An 11,308-nucleotide genomic window follows, 5' to 3' on the forward strand; every position below is an offset into this window, starting at 1 on the left:
GAACGACGACAAATGCCAAGATCCATCATCGTTTGAAATTCCTGCTTAGCGAGCGACAGCTTGTCTGGCGACATCCGGCGCGCTTTACAAGTGGTAGGTGGTCCTTTGGTCACTATGTGATGAGTAATACCATGACGAACTTCTGCACGCAACGTCGACGGATGATCATAACTGATTGTTGTGACGTCGTGAAGAAGCGAATTTACCATCCCACCTGTGGACTTGAGTTTTGTTGTCCCATCGATGATACTACGGTGTCTGAGATCCACCATCAATCCGAAATAAGACAGGAAGTCTGCACCGATAATAGCTGTACTAACGTCTGCGACGAGGAAATTCCAGGAAAATCTCCTGCGGAGTCCGAGATCCACGTACAGGAAACGTGTGTCGAAAGTTTTGATGTTCGAGCTATTTGCTGCATGCAACAGGAACGGAATCGGTGGCTTGGTTTTGTCTCTTCTGGTAGCTGGTAGGATAGAAACATCCGATCCAGTATCGATTAAGAAGCGAATGTTGTTGGTTTTGTCAAAAACGGATAAGCGGCGGCTTTCCTTGTTCATACCCACCCCCGCCGTGAAAGATGGGCTGCTGTCTAGTTTTTTGGCGAATTTTTGAAGACACGGCTCGCGGCACTGGTGAGCGTTTACACCGTACTTTTTGTGGTACCAGCAAATTGGCTCATTAGCACTCTGTCGTACGCGGGACGACGATCGACTTCTCTCGTTATTGCCTTTGAGCTTCCGGATTTCCGCCGTGAGATAGGCGATTTGTTCGCCGAGATCCTCCTGGGTAGGGAATGCTGGTTGCGAAGTAGTTGCTGCTACAGACGGGTGCGTGTAAGAAGACTCCACCATCTTATCTGCCATTTCAGCCAATTTGGTCAGTGTGCCGTCGTGGATCATCAACACCGTTTTGACATTTGCAGGAAGCCGCTGCAAAAACAACATTTTCATCAATCCATCATCAACATTAGGCCCAGCCGCCAAATCCTGCATCCGGGTGCAGTAGGTGCGTCGGCTTCATGTCGCCTAAATCGCAGGAGTTAAGCAATTTCTCCATTTTTGCTTGCGCTGACATTTCGAAGCGGCTTAGTAGTCTGGTCTTGATTGACAGGTACTTGTCGTTTTCTGGTGGATTTGCAAACAAATCCGAGATGTGGCACAACACGCTCTGGTCCACTTTGGCGATTATGTGGTAAAATTTGGTTGCATCACGCGTTACTACTGCCAGGATGAACTGGGCTTCGGCTTGAGCGAACCACATAGCCGGATCGCTCTTCCAAAACTCAGGCAGCTTGATAGCTACGGAGGCTGTAGCCGCCGGATTTTCCTCTTGCTGTCCAGTCGCCATTTTCCCGGTTCGGTTCGAATTAGAAAAACAGGATGGCGAGGATATTTTCGCGAAAATTTCGTACGTACGAAACACGGTATAATCGACCGTTTTTTACGCGATTTTTTTCGCTCGTGGTCACCAATGTGGTGTACAGACACGGACGGATATGGAAGACCGAATAAACGAACGCAAAATCAACGATTTAACTTGTATTTATTTCCGCTTCAATTCTTCGCGTAGTGACACGTTCGCGATTCACTTTTTCTACCTCTCCCTCCGAAAGTCGTCTCTCTCTCTCTCTCTCTCTCTCTCTCTCTCTCTCTCTCTCTCTCTCTCTGAATGTCAGTGGCAACCAGGGGTGTGCCAATCTCCACAAGTTTATCGATGATGGCTGTGTTGTTATCGAGTCCGTAGGCCATCATCACTGCGCCCTGTTGCTGTGCCGGTTGAATGAAGTTAGCTGGTCCGTTTCGGGTCAGCGGTGCGTCCTTCATCAGCCCGACGTGTGTTCCGGCCAGTGTTGGTTTCCAGTTTTCTGACGGATGAAACTCGAGCGGTGAAAAATACGGTGCAAATCCATTTCCTCTGTCGGCTCCCAGAAGGGCCGGTTTAAGACCATGGTTGACTAATGATTGACGGTCGTTGTACACGGGGTGGGCCTTCTGCCGAATATGGTTGGATTGTGTAGCAACGGGGCTCATCCTTGGATACGGCTTCTTCCAATTTGTAGTGCCAAGACAGCCATCGCGGGCTCTGGTGGCGGATTCAATTCTGTCAAACTCAACCATAGCTTGGACTCCATTCTTCTTGAATATCCTGATACGTTGCACTTGTCCCACCGACAACCGACATGAATGACGATAGTAAAAACATTAAAATTTCTGACCAAAGCACACTACTGACATCTGGCTCCGTGTTCGCGGGAAATATTTAGCAAAGCCATGAACCCGCATGCAAAAGTTATGAATTGGTTCGTTTCTGATCTATTCTGGACAAACTATGTTAATCTAGATAAAAAATCCTATGGTTTTGACAGTTCGGATCACTGCGGAAAGGTGGCAGACATTGAGCATATTAAATTGTCGAAGTTCGCTAAGAAATATCTGATTTGGCAGGCTATCTGTACCTGTGGCTTGAAAAGCGATATTTTCTTTGCAACCGGGACCAGTCTTGTAAGCGGTCACGGTAGTCGACACATTTTCTGTGATAATTGACTGCCTTTGCCTCCGACACTTGCAAAACAAGCTATCATAGTACAGTACCAAACTAAAATGTAATATGACAGGCTCTGTCATACGACACTGTCGCCGAAGACCGTCACGTATGTATGTATTTTAGTTTTTCTTATATTAAGAGCTGCTGATGTTGTACTTGTGTGAATTCTGAAAATAGCAAGTAATGATGTCCTAGAAATAATATTTCTGATCAGAAATGGTTTGATTTACACCAAATTGAGGAATTACAACGAAATCACACATGTCATATGATAGCTATTTTGATAATTTTCTTTTAGCTCGAATGTTATTCTACCGCTCGTGTTGCGTGAGAGAGACGACGGTAGAGCATGAGTGTTCGAATACAAACAAACTGTCGCGCACGACAACGAAGCGAGTGTAGTAAAAAACGTCAACTGTTTCAACCTCTGACCGGGACCGTCAACCAAGAAATTTACGTGAGTGTCTGGAAAAACATCTGCTGCCTTTCCTGAAGCAACACGATTGTTCCGGGCTGTTTTGGACGGATTTGGCATCCTGCCATTACGGAAAAGGTAATGGAGTGGCATGCTGCCAACAACGTGCAGGTGGTGCAGAACCTTTCTAACACGCCAGAGGTCGAAAAATATTGGCCTATCGTCAAGCGGAACCTGAAGAAGACCCAAAAACTGTTCGCATTCTTGTTTGACCAACTTTTGATCGTAACACCCTTTATTAGTAAGAAGGGTCAGATTTCGCCATAGGTGGAATAATTCAGTTTTGTTCAAACCGGGAAATTTTCGAATTATTTACAGTACTTGTTCGCTAACTGGGCGATCTTTTACTGGGTTGCTTTTTAACTGGGCGTTCGTTAGCAGTTATACGTCAAAAATAGACGTCACATTTAATTTGACATTTAGTTGATTGGTGAGGGGCATTTGAATGGAATATTAAGTGATAATGTAAATAAATTTGAAATTATTTTCATTTCATACTGAAATCACGACTTAAAAGCGTTATTAGCAAAAGCATTAAGGCTTTCTAAACTAGCGAGATTGAATGCTGCGAAAATAACATTGAAAAACTTTACACTGTATCAATTCAATGCACATGATTGTTTTTAACGTTGATAAAAAAAATCCATTGAAGCTCCCCTCAGTGTTTTTTGACGTTTGACAAGCCAGTCCAGTTAGCGAGTGGAATTCGCTATCTGGGCTGCGCTTTTAGCCTAGTGAGCGAACAAGTACTGTACCAGGAAAACATGGAAATTCAGTTGCCACCCTTATACAAATGCTGAATTTTTGTCCGACTTTAAGTGGTCATGAAATACATTTTTACTATGGTTCTATAACTCGACATCGAGCTAGTCGAAATCGAGTTGTAGGAGCGTTGACTCTAACATACTCTTTCTTTTTACCCTATACGAGACCCATAACTATATGACCTGGATACTAAAAATGTCCCTCTCATCCTCTTGTTACCCTTCCAGCAGACCGAGGACAATGTGGACATTGCCGCCAGCATCAAGGCCCTGGCGAGGAGCGTCCACGGCGATACGATGTTTGGTGATCTGCCGCGACCGCAGATCCAACGATTCAGCACCCAGATCTAATCTACTGTAAGTTGGAGGTAGAGTAGTAGCACGTCCTGCATGCCATAAGCCGGCATGTAGTAGAACCCCCTCAAGTCGAAAAAAAAAAACAAATGCAGAAGAAGAAATGGGAAGAAAGTCAGACGTCGATATCTAGGGATAAGTGAAGCATGTTGTCGATTTTCTATTTCGTGTTTTCTATTTTTATTAAGGATTTATTATTACTACATCCATTACGCGCGCGCAGCCTTTTCTGACCGTTTCTAGGCTGGTTACATGTTTTTTTTTTTTTAATGGAGATAGTTTTTTTTAATCATCTTTGTAGTTTTGTAAGTCATACTCAATACCAACAACAGCAGTTTTTTTTTTTGGTTTGGATGCAATGGTCAATCGAGTTGATTGATTGTAGCTCGGATTCGGTGCAGTTTGATGTTCATCTGCTGATGAAATTGTTAGTCTCACTAGCCTGACTCCGATGATTTGTATGCAACATTTTAACGAACTGTAAGCTAGAGTTGGAGAACGAACTTCCCATGGGAGTAGATTTTGTTTTGTTTTGTACGTTTATTTCTTGGCCTCAGAAGTCGAGCTTTTCTACATCTTGTTTCGTGTTTAGCGTTCCGAAAACCTACCTACCTAAAGTTATACTTTTTGAACGAATGATATTGATGTTCTGTCGAGTTTATTGTTTTTTTTTTGTCTTGATTTTGAAGTACATAATCATCCGTATTATTGTTTTCGTACAATTTTTTTATTTAGTATGAAAAAACAGTTTGAACGAAAACGAGAATACGGGTGAATGTTATTTTTTGAAGATTATACACTACAAGAGTCAAGTAGGGGAAGATAGGAAGTCGAGTACTGAAATGTTGCAATCAGTTTTGATCGGATAAAAGATCTGTTCTGGTAATTAGATATTGTGGCTTTCGAAAAGAGGAATAAATCGCTAAAATAGAAAAGCGCTAGAGATTTTATATCTAACCAATAGGCTGAACATGCAGTAGGAAGAGGTAGATACGCTATAGTGTCTATTGTGGATAGTTAGTAGGGTCGAGTCGAGAGCTTCGTTTGATGATAAGAAAATACACCATGAAAAGATAGATTTCCCCACACTCATTCAATCCGTTCTAGTTGAACAACAGTCCGAGCTATATTTTTCATATATGTATACTTATTAAATTGCAAGCGTAGGCGCCTCTATTTTTCCTATGGCTTTGTTGAACCGTGGTAGAACGACCTCTTTTGTGATTAGCAAGACGACCCCGGTTGGTTAACGTGAAATAATGTGAGAGGAAAAGCAGTACACATGGCAAGTACCAGGAAGGTTCACACCAGTCCCTTTTCACGCAAGTGTGCTTTTTTCAAAGTCTGTTGTATCGAATCGATTTAATGTTTGTTAAACCACACGATCCGGCGCTGATGAAAACCAAAAGGCGCCCAAAAGAACCAACATATTTTCACGATTCATTTCTTAGTAGTTTTAAGAAAGAGAAAAAACAATTATCGATATCGCCACCCCCTCTATTACCTTAACTACCTCCTAATAAGTATTGTAAAACGCAAAATACAAGCCCACAAGGATCACAATGACCCAGTTGAAGAGAAAAGCATTTGCTAGTAGTAGTTGTTGCTTCTTCCCGCCCTGTACGGGTTAAGTTCATTTTCTAAATGTTCCCTGTTATATCCATCTGCCTGCATATTAAAGTCCTCCAATGATTGTAAAGCGCAGCAATACAAATTTATTCGCTCATTCAGCAATCATAAACAATCGCATGTACACCCATATACTTTCTATAGGTACACCTGCCTTCCCATTTAACGACATACAACAACCACTACGAATATCAAAAGCAAACATAGAATACATAAAAGGAGGAGCCTGAAAGAGGATGAACGATCTACAAATTAATAATTAAAACCTAATAATAATTATACCTACCTAAATAACCATATTGCTGTAGCTGTGTTGTGCGATTTTCCAAAAAAAAAACCCCCTTCAAAAATGTCGAAAAGAGTGTCTTTTTTGGATGCAAAAACCAGAACTGTTGTGTTAGTAGGAGATTAAAAACGCAAACAAAACGAAACGAGAGAAATACAAACTATCATTCAACCATATGAAAATTGACAAAATACTTTTTGCATTTAGCTCGTCTGTTTGATCATTGTCGTAGAGAATAATGAGAAAAAAAAGGCCCTGGCTACACTGAACCAAAACATCGTCCTTTGATCGAATGATTATTGCTTCACCCAAGCCCTATTACCAACAATCAATACGAAACTAACGATTTTAAATTGGCTCACCACTTTAGTAGCCTATTGGTCCCAAGCAAACGATTAACGTACCCTATTCTAGTCGAAATTCTAGTACTACGCAATGTTTGTTTTGATTCGATATGAAAGTTTGACAGATAAAATGAGGGGTTATTGGTTTTTCCCTGGGACGGGGCTTGACAATCGGGTAGCGATTTCGAGCCAATTTGCTGTCAAATCCGAGCCAGTTGCTGATTGTTCGATTTGACAGTAGCAATCGTGGAATAAAAAGAACAGAGGGATCACATCAATCTGGCTGGCAGTGATGCCGGAATCAATGTTGACGTCTATGGCGCTGTTAATTGTTTATATTTGCGAAAGGAGAGTTGAAAAATTGAGTGCACTGCATGTTTTAAGCGATGGATATTGTTGTTTGCTTATGGTTGTTATTGATGTGTTGAGCAAAAATGATGTACAAGCTGCTTAACTGCAGAAACTCAGAACACAATCCAAATTAAAATGGAAAAAAAATATTTTACATTCCTGGCATCATTGGTCAACTCCGTCAAACACCACGCACAACTTTCCGAAGGGCATTCTTCAAGAAGATTAAGAAGAGTGAGAATCTCGATTGTCAAGTCCCGTCCCGGGTTTTTCCTATGTTTCGAGGGGTGAATCGATAAGCTTGGGACCGAAGAGAGTACCAGAGCTGAGCCAAAAAGTTGAGCACGTTATTTCGGGACCTTCTAGTCTTAGAGTTACCTCTATGATAGTACCAGAGGTGCAATGACATTTATATAAGGTCTGGGCCAACAGGCAGCTTGCTGGTGTTAGAAGCAAAAATGTTGTAAACATTGCTGAACATCTGCGAACAGATAGATATACGTCACTGCCAACATACTGAGAACAGATAGAAATACGTCACTGCCAACAGCTGTTTCGTGTAAAAAGATAAACATTGCAATATAATACGAACACCACTAACCATTTGCACATTTCACTAACACCAATAAGCCCTTTGGCCCAGACCTTATATAAACGTCATTGCCAGAGGTGAGCCAAAAAGTTGAGCACGTTTCTTCGGGACCTACTTGTCTTAGAGTTATCTCTATGCTATTACTATCATCAGATGATTTTGAGATGATCGTCATTCAGTTCATCAACTACAACAACTTGGATGCATATCCTCCTAATATAGAATGATTTTAGTTCAATTTTTAAGAACATAGGTGGACGTAAATCAAATGAATATAATAAGTTAAATAAATGCTATTCTTATTTATATTGAGTGCTAGTAGTAGCAATATTGTCTGTTGAAAATAGGTAATATTTAAGTATTGCAATGCTTTATTTTTATATAATTACTAGCTGAGTGTGCCCGCTCTTGCTCGCGATTCAATATTGGCTGGAGTTTATGCGCCCCCCCCCCCTTATCTAAGTGGCGAACCCCTATGACCATCCCCCAAAAATCCAAATACCAAGCAAATGGTTCCATTTGCTTGGTTAGTTCTCGAGTTAATAAGTTATTTCTGTTTCATTTGTATGGGAGAAACCCCCCCCCCACTTTACAGAGGGCGGAGGGGTCTCGAAACATCATAAGAACCTTTCCCGGCCCCAAAAAACACTGCATACAAATTTTCACGACGTTCGGTTCAGTAGTTTCCGAGTCTTTAAGGGTCAGACAGACAGACAGAAATTCATTTATATATATACTAGCTAAGTGTGCCCGGTCTTGCTCGGAATTCAATATTAGCTTGAGTTTATGCGCCGATTTAAAAAAAAAGCATGCTATATTGTACGTAGCCCCCCCCCCCCTATTATCTAAGGGGCTACCCCCTATGATTATCTCCTTATACCCCCACATGCCTAATTTGGTTCCATTTGCTTGATTAGTTCTCGAGTTATGCAGACATTTCTGTTTCATTTGTATGGGAGCCCCCCTTACAGAAGGGGGAGGGGTCTAGAACCATCATAAGAACCTTCCACGGCCCCAAAAACCCCTGTATACAAATTTTCACGCCAATCGGTTCAGTAGTTTCCGAGTCTATAAGGGTCAGACAGACAGACAGACAGACAGACAGACAGAAATTCATTTTTATATATATAGAAGATAGATAGATAGATAGGGGAAATGGCTCTAATGTTGGCCTATGGATCTGAGATTGGGCCCATCGCTAAAAATCTGCTATCTATCAATTTTATCTAGATGAACGCGTCATTGAAACGGTACTAATGGATATTTTTGGTAGCTATTGAAAAATTAGTCGATCGCTGAATTTATGTATGAGCCCAAGTAGGGGGCATTTAGGTCGACATTACATCCATTTCCCCTGGATAAGTAAAGTCGATCTTACAGCACCGACAAACCGACATGAATGACCATAGCAAAAACAATAAAATTTCTGACCAAAGCACACTACTGACATCTTGCTCCGTGTTCGCGGGAAATATGTAGCTAAACCATGAGCCTTATGAATTGGTTTGTGTCTGATCTATTCTGGATAAAGTATTTTTTATCTAGATCAAAAAATCTTATGATTTTGACAGTTCGGATCACTGCACATTTAAATTGACCGTTTACGATTTTTGGGCATAAATCAGAATTAAGTGTCATGTCGGTTTGTCGGTGCTTACAGTCCGTACACTTATAATCGTAGAGTACGATTGAAACACGTCTTTATTGGTACACACAAAGAACAAAAATTGTTGCTATAAAAATAATGCATAATCAAATTAAAAGTTTCCCAAAATTCGTAGTTTCAACTATGAAAGTTTTCAAAATTCAACTTATATTTTTGGTAGAGTCGGTGTATAATGAGTCACGCCAAGAGTGAAGCCAACCCGAGCAAAGTCTGAGATCAAACTGAAATCTAAATTTGATGTTGTGATTTCGCTGATAATGATTACTCAGGTTGCTGTCGTTTTGGTTGTTTTAACGGTTAAAATATCAAAATTGAGAGCAAAAAAATCTTTCTGTGACATCACATTGAAAACTATTTCTGCTATCAGTGAGAGGAAACTGAAAACCAAATTTGATATCCATTTTTCCTGTTGATAACAAAACAAGTATTCAATTTGATGTTATGCTAAGGCAATGAAAACAAACCAGCAACAACATATTTCTGGAGCAAATGTACAGCAAAATGAAAACAAAATTAGGTATCAAATTTGTCAATTGCCTAAACTGAAATCAAATTATGATTTCAGATTGATGTTGATATCAAAACTTGATTTCAATTTGCTGTCATTTTGATGCTGTACTTTGCTCGGGAACGGGAAGTCTACCTATTGAACCGTCAAACCGGCTACCTATCGGGCAAAGTAAACAAACATTACGATGCTATGAAAGGTCCACGAAAGGTATTGCAATAAAATATAAAATATAATCGAAGAAATGAGTATAAACACGCAGTGAGCATATAATTGTCATGGGATACGTTCGGTAATGATCAGTAATGAAAATTTCGTCTATTTTTTGTTAAGATAATTTGACTAAATCACTGATATAATGATTTACTACAGCCGCATTTTTTTTTCTCTCGCTAGAAGTCATTTGAAGTTGTTGTAGAAGTCCTCTGTTGCCAAGTGAAAAGAATGGGAATCTTTCGAAACCCGTGATGCGAGTTCAACTGGTTTTCTCTTGGCGTGACTCATTATACACCGACTCTAATTTTTGGTTTAAAAATGTTTCTTTCACTTTCGACTTGTAATTTTAAAAGTGATTTTTTTTAAATAAAAGTTGTAAAACTGTCAAAATACCTCTTCATTGCGTAGTTTTTGACAGTACTGGACCTCCGTTTCCCGCTAAATTTGACATGGGAAATAAAAAATAAAACAAAACCAGCTGTGAGAACTTGCAGGAGTAGCAGCAGTGTATTCTTTTTTTTTTCATATTATTCATCCGCCGGCACGATAGTTTTCCTTCTTTACGATACGAATAATAATGTGGAGGCCGCCGCGGGAAGTAATTCGATCATCAGGAAGTAATTATTCAGATATCAACTGTACCATTAGTGTAAAATGCTTCCAATGGAAGATTCCATAATGCAGTGGCCTTTCAGTGATGATTGAAAATTTTAATAAACTAAAATGAATTAAATTAAATATGTATGTTTCATTTTTCTAAAGCAATAAATAATATTTGAGATGAAAACGTACACCATTGCGATAAATATGCCCATCTTTTAAATTAAAACCTTTAAGGTTCAATTTACTTTGATGCTGTTTGGAAAATTTCAAAAGCAGTTTTTTCCTACGCATTATTTCAGATTGCAAAAAGCTTGCACTATTCGATTCCTTTTGATATTTTACACAAAATGACGCGAGCTTTTTACAATCTAAAATAATGCGTCGAAAAAAACTGCTTTTGAATTTTTAAAAAATGCATCAAAGTAAATTGAGCCTTAATGAGTATATTTAAAAACCATAGGCTATTAGATTGACACTTCTACAATTCGATTTGAAAGTTTCAACTTTTAAAATTAAAGAATGAGCTACTTTTGAATTGACAGTTGGCCGACTTTTGTTTTGAATGCAAAAGACTTTCTACCAAAAAGAACCAACGCAAACTTTTAATTCTATCAATGGTTTTTTATTTTTATTAACGATAATTTTTTGTGTGTAAACGTTATACAGTGGAATGGATTTTATTTTATATTTTCTCTTTACAGCAGTGACACGGATTATCACAGACTACTGCGTTATTCAATACTCCTCCCTAATCCGAGACACCCAATAATTTGCAAAACTGTTGTTGTTTCTGAACGGCTAATGGCTTTGTGAAACCATCAGCTGGTTGCTCCATGGTCGGAATGAACATCAGCTGCGTCGCTCCTTGTTGTAGGCTATCGTGCACAAAGCGGTAGCGAATGCTAACATGCTTCGTGCGAGGGTTGTATAAGCCATTATTCGCGATGCTGATTGCAGATTGGTCGTCACAATT

The 11,308-nt window shown here is 39.8% G+C and overlaps 1 protein-coding gene across 5 annotated transcripts in view; it reads left to right on the top strand.

The window, feature by feature from the left end:
• Positions 1-6,159, top strand: part of PRAS40 (Proline-rich Akt substrate 40 kDa) — a 73,913-nt gene extending 67,754 nt beyond the window's left edge. For 2 of the 5 annotated variants that reach the window (XM_065224226.1, XM_065224227.1), the window contains one exon: positions 4,015-6,159. In XM_065224226.1, coding sequence (XP_065080298.1) covers positions 4,015-4,137 — 123 coding nt within the window. In that variant the 3' untranslated portion in view covers positions 4,138-6,159. The remainder of the gene's footprint in view (positions 1-4,014) is intronic. The other 3 variants (XR_010517729.1, XR_010517730.1, XM_065224228.1) reach the window with 3 other exon arrangements.
• Positions 6,160-11,308: the final 5,149 nt, after the last annotated feature.

This window comes from Ochlerotatus camptorhynchus, unplaced genomic scaffold (assembly GCF_037179485.1).
Source record: "Ochlerotatus camptorhynchus isolate MF236.1 unplaced genomic scaffold, CSIRO-AGI_Acam_v1.1 ptg000209l, whole genome shotgun sequence".
Lineage (NCBI taxonomy): Eukaryota > Metazoa > Arthropoda > Insecta > Diptera > Culicidae > Ochlerotatus > Ochlerotatus camptorhynchus.